The 20,900-nt window shown below is 41.8% G+C and overlaps 1 protein-coding gene and 1 long non-coding RNA gene across 3 annotated transcripts in view; one reads left to right on the top strand and one right to left on the bottom strand.

The window, feature by feature from the left end:
• SLAIN2 (SLAIN motif family member 2) overlaps positions 1-11,071 on the top strand; it is a 36,377-nt gene extending 25,306 nt beyond the window's left edge. The window contains exons 7-9 of one of the 2 annotated variants that reach the window (XM_072037632.1): positions 2,095-2,172; positions 6,545-6,863; positions 8,364-11,071. In XM_072037632.1, coding sequence (XP_071893733.1) covers positions 2,095-2,172; positions 6,545-6,863; positions 8,364-8,430 — 464 coding nt within the window. In that variant the 3' untranslated portion in view covers positions 8,431-11,071. The remainder of the gene's footprint in view (positions 1-2,094; positions 2,173-6,544; positions 6,864-8,363) is intronic. The other variant, XM_038178255.2, reaches the window with a different exon arrangement.
• Positions 11,072-11,841: 770 nt separating this feature from the next.
• LOC113843608 (uncharacterized) lies at positions 11,842-13,964 on the bottom strand. Its single transcript, XR_003497186.3, has 2 exons — positions 13,732-13,964; positions 11,842-13,162 (listed from the first exon to the last, which is right to left on the bottom strand). It is a non-coding gene; the product is annotated as an uncharacterized lncRNA (long non-coding RNA).
• Between the last annotated feature and the right edge of the window lie 6,936 nt (positions 13,965-20,900).

Here is a 20,900-nt window from a genome sequence, read left to right as displayed (position 1 = left end):
TTAATCAGAAATAAACATAACTACGTATATTCAGCTTGCACCATTTGTGACAGGTAATGTAGTAGCATACAGAGCAGTTCAAGAGCAGCAAATAGTGTGGATGAACATGCACTCCATGCTTATCTCAAACTGCATGTTTCCGCAGCATTACTCAAACTGCCCTGCCTGAAGTTGTTTTTGGTGGTGTAGTGCTCGTAATTGTTTAGCTGTTGAGGGCTTTCCTGGCGTCTCCATTCAGAAGGAAGGAATTTTATATATATATATATTTTAAATTCTTTCCATATCATCCCGCATCTCTGACTTGCAAGGAGTGTAAATAATGACGGGGGAAGGAACTTAGTGCCATATTTAAATCCAGTTGAATGACTTCAGGAGAAACTAAATTCAAGATCATAAATATTGAAGGAAGAAGCTGTTCTTCATTTTGTGTGGTGAACAAAAACACTGATTCAGTAAAAAAAAATGGTATTACGGAATACTTGTGGACAGAAACACCCTGGCCAGTGGTCAGCTTTACTAAATTCCTTTAAGAAAACAAGTCTCGGAAGTGTCATTTTTAAACATCTCACTGCGTTTAATTGGCTGCTTATGGGTAAGCCTTAAAAAAAAAAAGTTTACGACAAGAGCAAGTGCCAGAAGTTGAATGAGAGCTGGCTATTGCTTCTTGCTTTGTTTCATTAGATTCTAGTTAGTTGAATGATTTTTTCTTCTTAATAGCCACGGGCAGCATTTTATCATGTTTATAGACATGTTTATTCCTTTTTGCTGTTTGTTGAAAACGACAGGTTTTAGTTATTAGGATCAACATGAATAGACCACTTAGTCAGATTTTCAGAATGAAAGTAAAACACAATGAAATTCTTTTATAGCTCACAAAATATTGCAAATTTTGCAATACTGACTGAAGGATAGGTAGGGTGGTGGCAATTATTATAAATTACCAAGTTTAGAAAAGAAAGTTAATTAACATTACTAGGATTCTATGTGTTCCTTCTCCCGCCTTCTTTATAGCATTATTCACCAGTTGGTGATGGGAGTACTGAGCTTCCTTGCTCAGAGTTAGGGTCTTCGTGCACAGCTGTTCCCCTATCTCTCTTCCCTTCCACTACAGAAATAAGCCTTATTAGTGTAATCAGTTAAAAAACAAAACAAACAAGCAAAAAAAACCTCTGTACACTGAGATGAGCAGAGGTGATTTCTTCATACATTATAATTTTAACAAGCCTTTGTGTAGGCACAGCTCTGTCTCATTGACTACTTTCCTTTTTCCCTCCTTAAATGTGCTGCAGTGAAAATACGCTGAATCGATGCATTCCTTCTGGCAGTAATAGTTCTCTCTTTGCCAAGATTCTGCGGCTCGTGGAACATTGGCTTCTCTCTTGGTAACTGGTAGGTAGTGAGGATGTTTCAAGGCAGTATTGGACCTTGAGCATTACTAGAAAAAAGACAGGATGTAGCAGCAATGAAAGCATTTTGGCACATTGTCCACATGTTGGCAGCTGCTGATTCTCAGTTTTATGTCTTCAAGTTTGAGTTCTCTTGTGCACCATTAGATAAAAAAAATGGCAGACATCTCTCCAAATGGCTTATGTTTGCTATAGCTGTTTGATACAATCATGTTCATGACAAGATCTGTTTTTGTATAGTGTTAGGTGTTTTTGGAAAACTACTTTAAAATGAAAAGTTTAATCTTGCTAGATCAAGAATGACACTTTAATTTTCATCTTTTTTAATCTAATCTTGCACTCATATTGCTGTAGCATGTTTGCTAGGTGGCTTGTCCTCCCTTTGGTGTAATTTTTTTTTTATTTTTTTTTTTGGCCTTTCTGGGCTTTTTGCCCTGCAAGAAGCTTTACTCTTACAGAATCTGCGCATTTTGCACTGCAAAATTTCTGACACGCTCCTCTGTAACTCTTTGCCATTAAGAGCAAGCACCATTTAAAAGCAAAGCATCACTTCCAGAGTCATAACAGCTTTTTGAGTGTTTTACTCACTCTGTTCCTTGATGCTTCACAAGTGGATGCCATTCTGAAATTCCCAGTAAATTTAGTTTTCTTATCTTAGACAAATATAACACTTCTTGTCTTTCAACAGCTCTGCAAAGGCAGAAAAATTTGCCTCGTGCTGCCTTCAAAACCAAACAGTTTCTTCAAACTCCATCTACAAAAGGAGGTAATTAACTTACAGCCTCTTATCAAGCTCCAGCAAATCTCAGATAACTGTTCACCTGCATTGAATCTCACACATTCTAGATTAATAAAGTTGCTGTTGCATGTTAAGATTAACTAGTGGATCTTGCTGTATCAAAGTATCTAACTTTTGGGTCAAAACATTAAAAATACATCCCTGGATCATGTAGGGAAAGAAAAAACTCTGTGGATAAAATCCAAGGATTGGTGACTTTTAGCATTAATCAGTAAATCTGGATTAGAAAAATAGACTTCTGAATCCATATGCACAGGGGCTACATTCGGATGGGGTTGTTTTGTTGTTGTAACATAAAGTTGTAAGAAAAACAACTTGCAAAAAATCTGTTTTGATTCTGAAACAATATTCAGGCAAATGAAAATACCATCCTTTACTTTGCACTGGAAACAAATGTTAGCGATTTCATCCTTGAACATATGATGTCAACTTTAGTTTAGTGCCCCCATGCACACGTGCTTGTGCCTTCTCTTTTCCTCTCAAAACTGGGTGATTATCCCCAACGTGCAATAATTTAGTGTTTTGTTTTTTTTCTCTTAAGGAATTGGAGTCTTTTGTATATAATATCCCAGTTTGCTAATGGCTCAAGTTGACTTATTTTTGAGAAGAGTACACGATTCAGTTAGACAAGTTTTAACAAGTTTTAACGTTTGTAATTAATGCTGGCAGCATCGTATGTGACAATCCCTCAATTTCACTGCCAAGATAAAAGCAAGATCATGGGTTTGGTTTCAACTGTAGTTGGTCCTGTTGCCTATTACTAGCTTAGATGATTTCATTTTAAAAATACTTCATTTGGGACCAATTCATTTAATATATATATATATAGTTAGAATCTCTTAAAAATAGTGAGAATCCTTCATGCACATACTGAAGGTGGATAACAAAACACCTTTCAGTGCTTTAATAATGCTAACTTCTTGGAGTCAACTTCATTCCATGCAGAAAGTCTTATTGTCCTGTCTTCCGCTGAAATAACAAAGTATAATGACTTTGAAACAGATTCACGTGGCTTATAGGAGGTTTCTAACTGTCTTCACGACATTTCTTACCAAATGCAGAAAATTTGTCTCAGTGTTCTGCTTTGGCACATGACCATCATCTTGATTCCTTCACAAATCTTTTTGCACTGTCTTTCCAGTTGGCCATGCCTTTGCTGTCAGCTGGTTATCTTGAACACTTATAGTGTTGATGGCCCAGTCTGGAGCTGTTGAAATGTACATAAATTTACTTGTCTTTGAGTTTATACTATTTTCAAGAATTTATTTTACCTTAAAGAGGGAGGAACAGAACCCATTCCACTGTCAGTTACATGTTCCAGCTTGTCATGAGTCACTGAAAATGAGGACCCAACGTGGTCTTTTCAGCTATTTGCTGTTTTATAGCCCTTGATACGTTGATTTTTGTGTTTCTCATCTAAGCACGAGATTCTTGGGATTATTGAAGCATTGTTCAGAAATGAAACAACTTCAAAAGACTAGATTACTATGAGCAGCAATTTTGTCTCCAGTCTGAATCATTTCATAACAACGGTTACTATTAAACAGCTGCACCTGAATTGATTCTGGTTTCAGGTTGTGGTGCAATCCAGATAATTGTAGCCTCACAGCATCCAACTTTGTCAGGTGGGGATCACTTGCTCCCTGCCTGCAATCAAGGACAGAATCATGAGAGGGTGGGAAATCCAACTGTCGTGACTGCACGGTGCCACTGAGTTTGTATTATTGCCACAGGTTTTACTTGTAGTTGGTTCTAGTTAGTTGTTTAGTTTCTAAGGGGATGGAGTGGTGTAGTGTTGTTAAACACTACCCTTACATGTTTCTATTAAACATCTACCAGTTCAATACTGTAGATGGCTATGCAACATCAAATGGATTTGACTAAGGCAGTACCTCACTCTTTTTAATCCTCTCTTACAAATAGGCCAAATCATGTTTTATTAAATATCCAAAACTGCTCCAAGAAAAAAGATTTCACATGCAGAGCAATTATTAGGCAATTTGCCAATGATTGCATCATGTAGACTGCTTTGGAGATCACTGCACATTGGGAGACAATTAATTCCTTTATGTAAAAGGATGAATACAGCTCTCAGCAATGCCTGCAATGCTTGTGCTGACAGGAAACATGAACTGACAGCTCAAGTTGGAAGCATGGTAAAATATGGTCAACACTGGGGAACAAGAGAACTAATTTGCTGGATACTTGCTTTAATTGGAAAAGTGACGAACTTTCTTCAGTTTCAGGTTTTCATTACTTGCATTTCATACCTTGAACCTATTCCCCATGGTGAAGGTTAGTGCCTGAACTCTCATTAGCAGGCCCAAAAGCTGAATTCAGTTTTTACAGGCTGGCATTGTTCAGCAGGTCAGTTGCTAGCATGGTGCAGGATTTGTATTCCAGCAAGTATGGTGATGAGAAAATTAGTGATAAAAGCTCCCTGTGTTTAGACTGTTGAATCACTTGGAAATTGCAGATTTGATTACACACACCAGTGTTACAGGAAATTTCACATTTACAAAAAATTCCTAATATGTCATCCGTCTTAGTCCTAGGAGTACTTTGCTGCCGTTCTTGTCCAGTCATTCTGATGGCAGCACTTTCCGTAACCCACCATCTGTCTTGACACCAAGGTTTTTGTGTTAAGGGTTTTTATGTATTCTCCTTGCTACTTACCAATTGTCATGTACTGTTGACATCTCTACCACCTTTTTTGTCAGCTTTTCCCATGGGCGGCTTCACGCTGTTTGATTTTGCTGTCAGTGGAAAAGCCCTCTTGGATAATCCAGTAAGGAATCGAATCCAATTCACATCTATAATGAGGCACATATTAATCTTCCTGGACATCCCCTATCAGGGATAGCTTCAAAATACAACCTGCTAATACTACTTCCTCTGTACCCCATTTAGGATTTGTGTTCTTGACGCTAGTCACTAGTCTATTTTTCTCTAACTCCTCTTGTTCTTAGTAGATCTGTTTAGTAAAATGATAGTAAATGCCATGTGAAGGACCATCTTCTTTATGTACAACATCTGTCAAAGAGGAAATCAGCTTTGTCTCTGTGTAAAGAAGTTTATTTAGTAGAAGAAAAAATAGTTCATGCGAGGTCACAATGTAAATGTGGTTTTGTTTTCTTTTCCTGATAGATTTGATTGTCCAGCTGTTACTGAATTCCACCAAAACCCTAATCAGCTTGAAAAGCTGGTGAAATTCCATTAAGAAGATGGATTAGTATTATATTAGATTCAAGTATTCTGTTTATTGATAATTTTTGCTTATTTTGAAAATATTTTGGATGCTCATAAAGAACTGCGCTGAAGATTTGGCGCTACCAAAGGACTTGAATATTCTCGCAGTCAGTATTTCACTGTGAGGATCAATTGTCATTCATTGCCAGCTGTCTATTAAAATTCATAAGTAATTTCTATGTTTATAATAAGTAAGAACTCTTGCTATTGATGGAGTGAAATATAGGTTGTACAAGAATAAAATATCAGTGGCATACGTTTGTGTGTGCACCTTGTGTGAAGGGCTTGCACAGACCGTCTAGTTTGCCCTCTAGGAGGTCTAAGCCTATAAATGGGTTTTTACTGGCTTACTTAACCTTTCCCAGGAAGGACTTGGTAAAGACTTGCATTTTACATAGTAACTCAGACACAAAGTATTTGAATTCAGCTATTAGTTCTACGGATAATTCAGATAATGTTTATAAGAAGAGGAAGGCTATAAGTTGTCACAGTTGTCTGATACACGTTCCGTAGCTGCATCTTAGTCTCTTTGATTTGGGGAGTTGACTGACCGTATCTTTTTTCTGCCTTTGGACAGTAAAGCTTGAACTTGACCATATCGTGAGGTGAATCCCAATGCAGTGGACCTGGTCAAGAAGAGCATAAAAGATGCCCTACTCTCTGAGCTTCATCGTTGCAATTGATGAAGCAGAAATATGCACAGAAATGTGCCATTAGAATCCTCTATTCTTGAATGTGTTGTTTTAGGGATGGAAATTAAGTACACATTTCTGAAGCAGCTAAATTTCTTATTAACAAACACATTCACCTCTATTTCTTTTGATTCAGTGGTTATAATGGTTAAAGCCTTAGCATTACTTATAAATCCAGATAAATGTTCATAGTAGGTAAATGGAGCGTTAGAATTACGATATCAAAAACACATGACAAAGAGGACATCTGAATTCCTGTTTCTCATTGCTGCTTGATTGGCTGTACTCCATTACACATTCCATATTGTTTGAATTTGCACATAAAATCATTCCCTGTTTTTAATTTCAGTTATACCGTAAGTTAAGCTTGAAAGTAACTTCTGTATTTTATTTTCCAGTACCTTCTTCAAGTAAATTCCGCTCCCCTGCAGCACCATCTCCCCTAGCTCTCCGACAACCGGTGAAAGCATTTAGTAACCATGGACCCAGTTCTGTTGCTTCTCCAGAAGCCACGCAGCTGACGCACAGCAGTTCTTCACCAGGGCCTCTTGGGGCTCAGAGTTCAGGCTTGCCAAGCCCTGCCAGCAGTATTAACAGCACGACTCTTACCAGACCGGCAGGGACAGCAGGGATGAGGAGTGGTTTACCCAGACCCAGTGCCCCTTCTGCAGGGGGCATCCCAGTGCCTCGCAGCAAACTTGCACAGCCTGTTCGCAGGTGAGTATGTAAAAGGCAGTCTTAATGTGAAGTTTTCGTGTTGTACTTGGTACGTTGTGTATGTCTGCTGGTCCTTCTGCCGTTCTTACTTTGGTCTCAGGGTCTTTAGAAATGATGGAAATGGAGCCCCCCTTGTGGACCATTTACATGTCTTTCCAAAATAGATTTGAAGCAAAACTGAGAGAAAAAGACTTGAATTAAAGTGTAAAGATGAAGGAGTGAAGCTGAAATGAATAACAAAAGATACCAAACAAAGTACATAAGTGTCATAGTCTGGGCTGAGAAGGCAATAAGCAATTGTCCTTGTGGTAAAAAAAATCAGCAAAATGTAGCTGGCAAGTGAAAATCCACTTTTACTACTGAGTGACACATCCTGAAGTCAGAATTGTTGAAGTTCTCGCAATTCATTTGTCAAGCAATGACACCACAGTTGAACTGTTTCTCTCCTTGGGTAGCTAGAAACTTTGGGAAGGAAGACATGTTAAGGACAGAAGGGGCATCCATAGCATATTCTAAATTTACCATAAATATCAAGGCAGTTAAGACACAGGACACAAGAGAGTTTCCACCTCAAACATAACCTCTGTGCTAGAACCCAGCTGTAGAAGTTGCTTAATATCAGAGTTTTGAAAAGCAACTACAGGAGAAGCTACTTGTTAGCTGGAAAGTCTACACAGACAGTTTGTCTTCAGGAGAATAGAAGGAAGTGGTGCACTTAGAATGGCTCGTAATGCCATGCTAACATGCATTGTCACTGGAGGTGTCAAGTGGAAGCCATCCGATGTAAGGAAGCAGTCATCCATGAGGAATATTGAGAATCCCCTGAAACAGAAAGGATAAACACTTGGTCTCCAGTATTAAAGAAAAGATGAAACAGCCGTAAATAGCAAAGTGGGAGAATTGTGTTCTGAAGTAAGTGTTGGGCAGGGGAACAACAAGTGACTCTCACAATATTGACTGCTTTGCACTCTGTCAGCAGTGTGAAACTTCATGTAATAAACAGCAGTTGTTTTTGACAGGAAATTCATAATGTGCAAAGTGTGGTTGTCCAAATCACAACTGGTCTTAGAAGTGTTTCACTTATTACGCAGCTGTTGTTTTGAAAGTTTAGGTGTACAGCGTACCGTATCTATAGGCAATGCAGTAACGAAGTATCTGTGAACTTCAAAATTTTGATGTAAGCAAAATGTAATACTGTGATATTCTAAATGAGGATTTCCCTGTTTATACATCACTGAAAAAATTGTCAATTTTTAAATAGCAGGAAATCAAACAGTAAAGTTTTCTGTCTTGTTATGCATGTGTTTTTCTGATGTGGTAATTGTCAAGACATAACACATAAACTGAAAATACGTTGGGGTTTATGTTAAGTAAACTATTGCAGAGGAGCAAATGAACAAAGTGTGTATTTTATTTACAAAATGTTTAAGTTCTTATGTATTATAGATGGAGACTTCAGCAGTTTTGTATGAAGCTAAAAGATATCTCGTTTTATTTTAGATCATTACCCACTCCTAAAACCTATGGTAACATGAAAGACGAAAGTTGGAAAGACGGCTGCTATTGAACTGCAAAGTGTAATGCAAAGTTCCAGTGCTCATGGATGCTTCCTCACCAGACTAACAGACAGCTCGATTATACAGACTGTTCAGATGTGACTTTTGGGATTTGTAAAAATTCCAGACCTCTCTGTCTCTAATTAGCACAAACTGGCAGAGATTATAAAGCAGCACTTTAATGACATCTAACATCAGATGTTTGGTGATCATACAATCACTTCCACATTAAATTGCTCTCAGTTCTGTTGTTGGTTTTCGTTTTTGTTTTTTTTTTGCTTGCTTGCTAAAAATATATCAATTTGAGCATTTATGACAGTGGCCAATGTCTGGGCAAAAACCTAACGAATGCCAAAGAAATGCCCATCTTGAAAAAGAGCAAGTATAACAGTCAACTTAGATTGTCCTAAACTTCATTTTAAACTGTTTTAAATCAGCAAAATGATTGGTGAATATGTACTATTAAAACAAGACCACATTAATCAGAGTGGGTATTCTGATTGCAGACTGCTACAGTGCTAACAGAACATTGCTTTTCACAATTGTTTGAGATTCTCGTTGGGGAAAGTGGTACGTACATCCTTCAGAAAGAATCAGAAGTTACTCTGGAGGCTTAGGTAGAACAGTAAATAGTAGCCATGGCTTTTATTAACGTTGAAGGTTTGAATGTAGCAGACGTACACAAACACAATAGTATAGATTGCATCTTTCCAACGTTGATTTATCAGCTTTACATGCTCTTATATGTTTGATTGCCAAAAGGGCTTCGTATCATCCGTACAATCTTTCTAACCTTAACGTTTCTGGCTCAGGAAAGATGGCCTTTGCTATTGTAGCCACATTTTTAACACATGGCACGCTATTTGGGGAAAACTTTTTTTTATAGCAGGTTTCCTTGAAAAGGAAAGAGCAAGTAGTAATGTTGCTTTGTTCGAATACCATACCACTATGCTTGCAGCCTGGAACAAAACTGTAAATGCTGGTAGTTACGGAGAAGGAAACACAACTATGCACTTGTAACATACAAATTTTAAGGTAATGAGTTGACTCTTGATGCCAAATGATATTCATTTAGGTGATGTTCCATGGTATGAGGGAGTTTTCTGTATCCTATTTTTTTACTTTCATCCATTTCTTAAATTGGTTTATTTTAAATTGTAAATATTTTTACAGAAGATATTGCCCATGTAAGTGTGTTTAAATATGTACTTTGCCTTACATATGTGTATCTTACGTTACTGGTAACAGAGTATGAAACCTGCTATGTCTGTTTACAAGCTATTAAATTCCTCCAGTGGCTCTGACTTATTCTAACACTCACATTTTGCTCAAAGCAACTCATTCATACAATTACCATTTGAACCATTGTTTTCTGTTCCGGAAGACATCATGCAAAATTTTGTAACTAAAGTTGTATTGGGTGGGACTAGTTAAATGGAAGGGATTTTGTTTGAAGCTTTTTCAGTATTTTGGGTGTACAGTTGATGAAGTAACAGAATGTGAATGGTATCCTTTGTGCAATGACTGACAAACACTACAGGTTGGATTGGACGGTAGGTAGCCTTCAGCCCCGTTAGTATCTGAGGTTGGAACTGCAGGTGTATTTTGATTCCCACCACCATGAGGATAACTAACCCTGAAATTCTGGCACTTGAATTTTAGGCTAGCATTAGCATATTCCTGGATGAAAAGCCATGCAATACTACTTGAGTTGGAAGAAGCCAAATAGGAAGGAGTGAAGACTGATTTGCAGCTCTAATTACTCCAGCAGCTGTAGGCATGTTTTGGATTGACGAGTGACTTCACACTCCAGACCTAGATCTGTGTCGAGACTTTGAAGTCTGGGTATCAAATATACTGTAATTCAGCAAGGTTTCAGCAGAAGTAAAGAAACTACCTGGCAGCAGTAAACCACTCTTAGGCATTAACGTAGCCTCGTGTCACTTGCTGGTGCAGGTAACGGATGTTAGTTAGGCAGCATCATGTAACTAGTGAGCAGAAGAGATCAAATGCACCTCTTCCCATAAAAGCCTGAATTCTAACATTTCAGCTTTTTATAAAGCAATGCTGCAGTCTTCATTGACAAAAGATGAATTTTAATTGGTGGATTTTATCAAATGCTTAACAGACTTTTCAATTTTGCGATTCAGTTTAGATGACAATATTGGGGTTTTACCATGGCTGCATCAAACTGTTGTAATACGTTTCCTTAAGTTAAGTAATTCATCACTTGGCTAAGTTCAGCTTCAGTTCTGTAAGCATTCTTTCCTCTGCCGTTCTACTCCCCCTGGAATACAGCTAACAACTTCCTGAAGAAACAGACTATCTGTTCACTAAAAGCCTTTGTGCATTACCAGTTTATTGATATCAGGAAATCATGGGGCTCTGTGTTTAGAGATTACTGCAGAAGTGTGGAAATATGGATTTGATAAACTAGTGCCTATGATTTACTTAACTTATGTTTGATATAGTAGTAAGGGTTTTATGAATGTGGATTACTTTGTGTGCCAACAGCTTGGAATTGTTGTATGTATGTAGGCAGAAAGACTTGTTCTGCTTCCAAAGTTATTTAATTTTTTTTTTGTGTTTGAATGTTTTTGTAAGTGTTAAAAGTGTAAAAATATATATATAAAATATTCTTACCACAGAATACTTCCTGGGTCGTTATTTTTACAACAAACTTTATAAAAGCCTTTACACATCTAGAGGGTGTTTTAACAGATTTGGGCTTTTTTTTTTTTTTTTTTTTTTTATTGGTTAGTCTGTTTTTCAAGCACTGCATTCATTTTTTCAATACTTACCAATATCAGCTACTGCCGCCTGCAATTCATGAAGAGAGTACAACACTGCATTTGGGTCAGATCTGTGATTTCATGGGTACATTGAGGAACTTGTGCACAGAGGCCTCTGCTCTGGAAGGACACCGCATAATTCAAGTAACATGACTATATATAAATACATATTTTCAGAATATATTCAGAATATAAAACTATATTCTGAATTTTTATGACAGTGATTTTGCTCATCTCTTCTACCACTGCAGTAGGTTGGAAATCATTGAACCTCACAGTTCGGAAACAAATATAACCCCTTGAGTAAGATGACTGGAAGAGCTAATCTACAGGCTTTCCACAAACTCTTAAAATGGAGATCGTTACAGGAGAGATGCCACTTAACAGATCTGTAGCAATAGCACGGCTGTCAGGTTTGGTAAACCAGTCTCCCTAATATGAACACACCTCTGTGTCACAAGGCATCAGTATGGTTAAGAGCTTTAATTCTGGGTGGGGTGTATGTAATGGTAAATCCGTTTAACAAAATTCAGTGAGGGTCACTGTTAATTGTTTATCCCAGTGTAGTCCACTATTTTGTATTTTATTTACTTACTAAGTAGAACAAGTCTGAGATGAGATTTCTTTAAAAAAAAAAAAAAAATAACCGTGGCCATTCTCTAGTACAAGACTGACACCTACAGGTAGCCCGTCTGCAGTCTCCTTTCAGGAAAATGAGGCTGGGATGTGGGCACCGTGGAGTACACGTGTTTTACATAGACCTTCAGCATAGCAAAGATGCTTTCACTTCAGAGAGTCTCCCTAAACTGAAACGAGCAAAGGTTACATTGGGCTCACTGGCCCTAGAACTGTTTTCTAATGGTATTTTCAGCCCTGGTGTGTCACACAGTTGTGCTGTGCATCACTGTCCTCCACGTTAGATGGTAAATTCAGTTGTGACTATGTTAAGCAGGACACAAAACTCCACTGGAGTGACTGAACCAAGTTCCAGATCTCAGCAGGACTAAAGGCACAGGTGGCTCAAATGGTTCCCTAACAGCCATGGTTTGTTAGCATAGTGCCTCATCCACACCTGCTGCAAACAGTGAATTACAAAATATGTCCAGGTGCATTTAATGCTTTCCACAGGCACTGCTCCTTGGCCACGGACAGACAGGCTGTGGGCTAGACAAGGTGTCCCCTGCTGTAATATCTACTACACAATCTTTGTTCTGCAAGCAGAGCTCTGTACAAATGAAAATTACTGGCAAGACAGGCATAGCTTGTGATAAATCCTCTTCATGATCCTCCTTCAGAAATGAAACTGAAGCAAGTGCTGCCATTTGGAGTCTCCGGGACAAAGTGGGTGAGAGGACATCAGGCAAGCCCTCTGCTCCTCAGTCCCTGCCTTAGCCTCTAATTTATCAGCTCTGTGGTTGTCCATTTATCTTTACTTACCCAACCGCAGAGCCTACAGCAAGGTTATGTTGTTTCTGTCCATCCACTCCAGGGCTAATGCAGACACAAAACCACCATTACCACTGCTTCAGCTGACTTGAATAAGGAGAATTTTGTCCTGATTCTCCTCCGTTTCAAGAAGTGCCTGGATGTCAGCGGCAGCAGTGTGGCATCGCTGCTGTCACCTGGCCTCGGGATCACAAAAAATCATTATGGCACAAGACTAGGACAGAGGGCACTCCTTCAGTTCCCTGCTCTGCCACAATTTCTGATCACGCTGCCCGTGTGTTCCTGGGGCTCAGCCCTTCATCAATGCCACTTGTGCCTATGTACCTCGAAAGGGGGGCAGGTGCTCTGCTATTTGGAGAAAAGGGTCGGTGATTCATGTCGTACCTTGGCTATGGCAGCGGGGTAAGTCACGGATGGAAATTTGGCCAGCTTCAGTTTATAAGACCAAATGTCACAGAGCAGATAATGTCTACTGTAAATGTCAGGGTCGGCAGAATTTTTCTTCCTGGGGGGAGGTGGGAAAAAAAATCAACAAAGACTTAGTTAATGTATTTATGCTGCCATTCACACAGGCTTAGGTGAACTGAGCTCTGATGGTATTGCCCAAGCTGCGTTCAGGAACACGAGCATCCTGAGGGACATAATGATGTGCATATGGCAGAGCCCCCAAGCCTGGCTCCATCCAGGAGCAGAGCAGCTTTGGTACAGCATAATCCTCTGCTCAGGTCTGGCAAATTCAGCCTACTTTCTCCTGAACAGAGAGCAGGGATGTTAGTGATACCTGGTGGTCTTTTCACCTCTGCCATTTGCCTCCACGTGAAACGTTGCAATCCAGGATAAATAACAAGCATATTGCATGGTGTAAGAGCTTGAATGAAGGAGCTAGCAAGAGCCCAAGGCACTGAGACACAGGCTGATGTGCAAGGCTTGCACCTCGCCAGCCATCACAGCTTATGGACCACTGGCAGCAGGAGAAATGGAAGATGCCTCTGCCAAAATAACTTACAACCTGCTGGTCAGGGCTTGCTGCACCATAGCAGCACCTCCCGACTTCTAGCCCTCATTTTTCCTTACCTTGACAGAGATGCCACTTCAGATCAGAGCTCCTAAATCCGGGCTGAATACCTCAGCTGTACAGCCAACGTATTACAAAGTCGTTCTCATCTGTGATCTCGGGACCTGTGGCCTTTATGGGCACTGTGCTTGCCTCAGCCCAGTGCTAACACTCCAACCCTGTTCTCCTGTGCTGGTGCCCCAACCAAGGTTTTTTTTCATTAGCAGGTTGTTTTTATCAGCCCGTTCCCACTTCCTGCATGCTCCTAATTATGAAGATAATTAAACAGCATTAATTACCAAAGCAAATTGCTGAAAGCTGTCTACCAGTAACCTCATCTCAAAAGTCAAAACCCAGATGGATTACGTTTATAGACCATTTATGCCCTCTGCTTTCAGACCTACTTTTCTGTCTTTCGTGCTTTTTAACTCATAAATATTGCTTTGGTTGGTTTGTTTTTGTTTTTGTGTTCTCGGGACTCTCCAAACACTAGAGGGTGTCCTTGCTTTTGCTGCAGCTTTCTCTCCAAAGTTAGGTATGGTTGGGTTTCAACTCACCCCATTGCCCTCCACTTAGGTAAAACTCTTCTTGGGGTCTTGTGTGAATTTATCCCAACTGCATTTATCCCAGGAGTGCTCTGGTCTGAGGCAAGACAAAGCAGTGCAGAGCTGGGCAGGAAAAGCACACCTCTCATACAGGTGTCTGACTTCGTCTAACACAGAAAAGAGACATTTCAGAGTCACTCCTGCACTTCACCCCTTGTTCTTAAAGAGGCCAGCCTATTCCAGATGTTGTGACTGACCACTTCACCACCATCCCTGGCAGTTCCGTCTTGTAGAGTAGTTTTTATGCTTTAGGGCAAGGACTGCTCCTTTGTTTTGTCTTTCATCCATATCACAGGGTCTGAAATAGCCCTGCTAGACTTTACTCACTGACAGTGTAGACCTAAACCTCCTTGGCTGTTTAAGAGCTGAAGAACAGAAAGTCCTTGCACAGAAATCCTGGTGCCTGGTGATCAGAGCTTGCTGTAGGAGAGCAGCGGGTCGCTCTCGCTGTGGGTCCTCTGGGTGAGCAGGGCCGATGTGGCTGCAGAGATCGTTTGCTCATGGCATAAGGCCTGTCCTGCTGAGGGCTGCTGCACTGTTGCTCTAACATGTCAAGAAACTACAACTGAAAACAGGCCCTGTGGGTGCTTATCAGTTGTAGAAACACAGTTCTCTGTGGAGATTTGTTCCTAATGAAGAGCTCGTGCTGTGTATGCTGAGTTACTGCTGCAGCCCTGGCAGTAAGGTACAAATCCCCATGTACTACTGCAGCTACAAATGAGCAGCTTGTTTGGAAATTATATGTAAAATGTGTGTGTGCGCAATGATTTTTATAACTTTAATACATTAAAATTAATTACATTTCTAATATTTTGTTTTCTGTTATTACCATGGATGGAGCAAAGGCAGCTCCATCCAAAAGGTTACTCATAAGTTACTCATTCTGTACGTGTTTATTCCAATGGTGTTTCCTTTTTTCCTTGAATTCTTTCCTCTGAAATAAAGGTCCAGGGGCTCTTTGTTCCTTCCTCTGAACATCCGACCTTCAAACAGTCCTGCCTGCTTGGCAAGCACCGTGCAAAATGCCAGCTTAATAAAAGTCACAGGAAGCTCTGGCCGCGGGCTTCAGTGCTGTGCTGAGAACCTCTCCTGCCCCTGCCAGCTTGGCTGCGGGCGTGCTCCTGCACCAACTTTCACCAACACAGCTTGGCATCAGCAGCTCACAGAGGAGGAGGATGAGGCATCAGAGGCTCAGGTACCAGGAGGCCACCACATCCCACCACGCCACCCCAGAGCAAAACCTGCATCTCCTGCCGTGGAGATGTCCCCTGGCCTTTTCTGTGAGACCTCCGCAGCCTCCCCACACCAGCTAGTCCCAAGCTTCAGTACCTTTATTTTTTGCTTGCCCTGTCCATATCTCATCTGAATCTGCCTTACAGCAGCTTAAACCCATTGCAGCTCCATGCTCTTGTCAGATTATTTTCCAAAGCTACTTCCATTTATTTCCTACCCTCTAATCGCTCATACCCCAAAGCAGCTGAACATAACCCACAGGCTGGACATTTTTGGCTGATGTTAGAGATGGCAGAAACACTTAAGAATATTACATTTCCGGAGACAAATTAAACTACTCACAAACTCACAGCAGATTTGATTAATTATTTAGCTGAAAAAAAAAATATATATATATATATATGTATATTCATATTCAGCTATATATATACGTCAATTTAAAAAAAAAAAAAAAGTGCAATTACATCTCATTTAAAAGTTGGCACATCTTAGAAACAGCACAGAAACACAAAGGTTAATGAAAGATTTCAGCAGATCCAATCTTTGGATAGCTTTGATTTTACTGTAAAACTGTTTTTTAATTTAGCCTGTCCTAGAAGTGAATTTTTGCTAATTTTGGCTACAGACAAAGAATAACCCTTTGTCTGTGCAGCAGCTGACAATGCGCAGTGTTGGTGTCTCCATCCGCACCCCTGGCGAGGGGAGTCCTCCTGGGGGCTGCAGCATGGACTGGAGACCTGCAATGGCTCCAGGTGACATTTCTGGCATTGCTACATCCAAGCCAGCAGCTAAACACAGCACACCAGTGACAACGCTGCCAACCTGCAGCCAAAGCACAGAAGTCAGCCTGCAGTACAGTATGCAGGCCAACACCAGTCCTGCACCCTCTTACTCCTCTGGACTCGTCTCACTTCCATTTGTGAACCTTGGGTTTACTTGTGCTCTTCCCCACGACCATGAAAAAGGCTATTTGCTCTTACTAGCAATCTGCTCCACATACAGATAGTTAGAGATGGTGGCAAAGTCATCCAGCAGCTCCACCTCGGATACAGAGCACCAACCCTTTGCTGTAGGGCCCATTTTCCAAATTCAACCAATTTTTTTTAGCATTTTAAACATTTCAATTTATCCAAATTATTTTTGAAGCTGAGACCCCAGAAGAAAGCCACCGCTTTCACGTAGGGTCAGCACCTCACACAGGAAGAAATACCACTCCATGCTTCATAAACAGCATTCTGCTCACGCACCCCAAAAAAGAAGTCAAACATTTCATTGACTAAGACACAAGTCATCTTCCTGGCAAATCAACAGGGCTACAAAGTCCAGAGTACATCTTCCTTACCTGCAGCAACATGGCAGTCCTACTAATACCACAGATTCAACATCAAGAATATTCTTTAAGTAATTAAATCACATTTCTGCTTCATCACTGTTTTAAAAGTGTCCATACACTCAATGTGTCAAGCCTATTTTCATGGGATTCATATACAACATTATCTAGGACAGGTATTACAAGATTACCATTATGGTTGAGATTTATTTCTTCCCATTCATCTGAGATTTCTTTGTAGATAGTTTGAGATTTAATTTAGGTAACAGCATACCTGTTCTGAAGTCTGTGTTGGATCAGCCCTGCAGATGTTCATTTTTATTATTCTGTAAAAATTTGCCAGCGGAATGAGCAGCATTTTTATTCTACGTTTATAAAGCTTCTCACACAACACTCAGCCCACACCTAGCAGCCTTAGACACAGCAATACAAGTGAAAACAGAGGGCAAAGATTTCTTTGTGTAATGTGAGATAGGTTATTGATGCTGTTAACTCCTATCTTTCCCACAGGGACTCATTATTGACATCCCTTTTAATATGGAGAAAGCTTGGGCAGGAGAGAGACATAATTTGTCTTTGGGGTGTCTTTCTTCAATTAGGTTAATACTCCATAAAGCAAACAATGCTGTAGGTATTATTACATTTATTTCTGTATTTTTTGACATTTAAACTGTACTGTCGGACAATACAGGGTTGGTGTCATTTACTCTGATCTGCTTTTTTTTTAAAAAAAAAACAACAATAGATTTTACAGGCACAAGACTACATTCGTGTGCTCTACCTCATTTGATTTATGACCCTAACGCTGGTTAGGTTCCTGCGTAGGAAATTAAGAGGGGGGCTGCAAGCCTCAATGGGAAACGGAAGCCTATAAACGCAGTTGGGCCTGGGCCAGTGCCTGTACGCACATCCCCACCCACCACCATTTATCACTTCTTGCACATCCTGCTATCGGTGCGCCGCATCCATCTCATTCTTCTCAACAAGTGCCTGTAGCACGTTGAGTTCGTGTTTCAGCCCCCCCTCGACTCCTGCCCCTGGCTGATTTTGGGTGGTGGATGCCCCGTGCCCACGGATGACAGAGCGCGCCCACGCTCACCCTCGGTCAGCCTGGGGGAGCCCCACAAAACCAGGGCTGTGGCACGAGGCACCACTTGGCCTTTAAGGCTGAATTCTGCATCTTCCGAGGCAGCCCCATCTTACCCCTTGTCCCTGCCTGGCTGGACAGGATGCTAATTCTGGCTCTTCTGGACTGAGCCGTGCATTAGTCATCAGGTCATTTATTTTATTACGCTTTTTCATCATGATCCTGATAATACTCCGACTCAAGAAAAAGATCACAAACAGCAAGAGAAGGGAGCAGTGCCTGAGGCAGAAGGGTTTCCTATCTGAACTCAGGTAAACGTATCTCACATGCAACATTTAGTTACTAACGAAAATTCGCCAAGGCAATATCTGAATGTACACTACCAATAAGGGCTTTCCAATTGCAGGCATACAGCTGCCTCAACAAATGTCCACCAACAATCAGTTTACGGGATTAGTCCTCCATGAAAATGGGCCAGAAGCCTGTTTATAATGGGATGGCTGGCAAAAGATCTCTTCATCTCGTTTTTGAAAGGCGGATCACGTAGCTCTAAACACTTAGTCCTGATGTGAATTATTGGAACATCGCAACCTGAGTTCTGATGTACTTCATTTGGTGATTAATGGCCTTGAGGCACTTTAAAAATAAACATGGGGGAACACCAAGTATAACAGTACGGTTTTATTACAATAATAATTTCTGCCCTGGACTGCTGACACAGAAACAATCTGCGGGTCTGAGCTGGGGATCCATACCCAGTCAATCAAACAAGGGGGACACAAGGAAGATGGTGTAGCCAAATATTGAAGCTTGTGCTAATGCGTTCAAGCTGTGCCCAGATTTTTCCCTTCCACAACACCTTGACTTAATAACATTTCAGATGTTAAGAATGTCAGAGTATTCCTCTCATGGGAGGAACAGAGTGGAGACCATGAGTGTGACTGACTGAGGCACTGGCACAGGCTGCCCAGAGAAGCTGTGGGTGCCCCATCCCTGGCAGTGCTCAAGGCCAGGCTGGATGGGGCTTTGGGCAGCCTGGGCTGGTGGGAGGTGTCCCTGCCCAGGGCAGGGAGTGGAACTGGGTGGGCTTTAAGGTTCCTTCCAACCCAAACCATTCCGTGATTCTCTGATTTGAAATAGGAGTCAGAGGGAGAAGGGGACAGGACTACCACAAATAGGGAGGTCAACTGAAGAGAAAAATGCTCTGGGGGCACAAGGAGACAACATGGGTGCTGCCCCCAGGGCCCCAGGAAGGCTATGAGGCCAGGCAGTGCCACAGAACAGGCACAGGGTGAGCCAGAGAGGCACTAGAGCAGAAAAGGCACTCGCATGGGCCAGGGCGAGGGCTGCTGGTGAGGCCTTGCAGCAGGGGCCTGCACACTGCCGACCCCCTGCCGCCACCTCCCCGCCATGGCAACGGCTCCTGTAAAGGAGGGTGGGAAGGGACAGGCACCCAAATTTCCTCACCCTGAAATGCAAGCCCTGCCGCTGGGTTAGGGAAGCCAGGTCTGTTGTAGCCGTTCCACCCTAGGGGCAGCATGTGTGTCAGGGAGGGCCCTGCTGCATCCCAGCACCAGCCAATGCACAAAAATAACCATGGCAGAACCGTCAAAATCATCACTGTGTCCACATACACGAACCCTGATTCCTAATTCTCCAAAGCCACAGAAATAACTGCAATGGATCTATGTTATAAACAGCAGCAGGAGCACAGGTTTTGTAGAGTTGGCCTACCTGTAGGGTGTAGGTTTCCCTCCCGGTCAGCACGACGCACACTGCCAGGCTCTGTCTCCTCCGGCCATGCCAGGGAGAGGACGGGCACCATTTCTATCCACAGCCCGACTGAGCAGCACGTGAAGTAGGAACAGCACGTACATCTCCTAGGAAGCACCAGTGACTCCTGCTAGGCCTTGCCCGAACATCGGGGTCACAACAGGACCATGTCCCAGCCTCTTCGGTGGCCTCACCGCTGACGGGCATTGCCACCACAGCAACTGCCTTGCAGGGACCTCACGGCGTGCCCATGATGATTGCAGCTTTACTATCACCTGGGACTAAGCCAGGCACTTTTTGTGGAAGCAAATGATTTGAGTGACGTCCACACACGTTGTGCTGGAGCATTCACTGACTGAATGAACAGCAAAGCAGCTTTGGTCATTCCTTACAGTACAGTCAACGCTGGGTTAAAGCATGCCTGTTCTCCTTCAGAAATCAAGCCTCTTCTGTAAATAATGTAGGGCAATATTGTCCTTAAAAGTTAAAAGCTGCAACGCACATGTATGTCAGTGACTGCTTTTCTTCCCTCCTCTTGCTCTCACTATCTTTTATCCACTCGTACAATTTTCAACAGATGGAATAATGAGGAATAATTTGAGAATGATATACGATGGGTTTTACATGCCAGGTCTTTTTATACGCTAATAGTCGATCTGGTACTTCCTGTAACACCAGGGCAGCTAGCGCGTTTTCTCCCGCTCTCCACAAAAGAAAACAGAGAAGTAATGACCCATTGATTTAGGTACGCTGCGGCATGCACTACGCGCGAGCCGGCTGCCTCGCAGCCAGATGCTGCACAACGACTTAATACCACTCCAGGCTCCAGACTGTACCGTAACGATGACATATCATGAAAGCCCGCAGCGAATTACAGAGACAATAACCATGCTCAGAGCCAGACACAACATTTCTTCACTCCACGCTCCCAATGTGAAAATACACGAGGTGCCATCCAGGGTGCCGGGACCCATGGGGCTGACAATCAGCGAGGCACATCAGCTGGGTTCCTGGGGCCTGCTGACCTCCTCCTGTCACCACAACATGTCACGCGTTGTGCCATAAAACTATCTTCCCGTGAACAGAGCTGCTCCGGCAGGCAGCCTGGGGAGTGCCACTGGCAGATAACACAGGAGGGTGGCTTTGGGCCCTTCACACCTG

Source organism: Anas platyrhynchos, chromosome 4 (genome assembly GCF_047663525.1).
Source record: "Anas platyrhynchos isolate ZD024472 breed Pekin duck chromosome 4, IASCAAS_PekinDuck_T2T, whole genome shotgun sequence".
NCBI lineage: Eukaryota > Metazoa > Chordata > Aves > Anseriformes > Anatidae > Anas > Anas platyrhynchos.
Note: the sequence above shows the minus strand (reverse complement) of the source record. Positions and strands in the feature narration are given on the sequence as shown.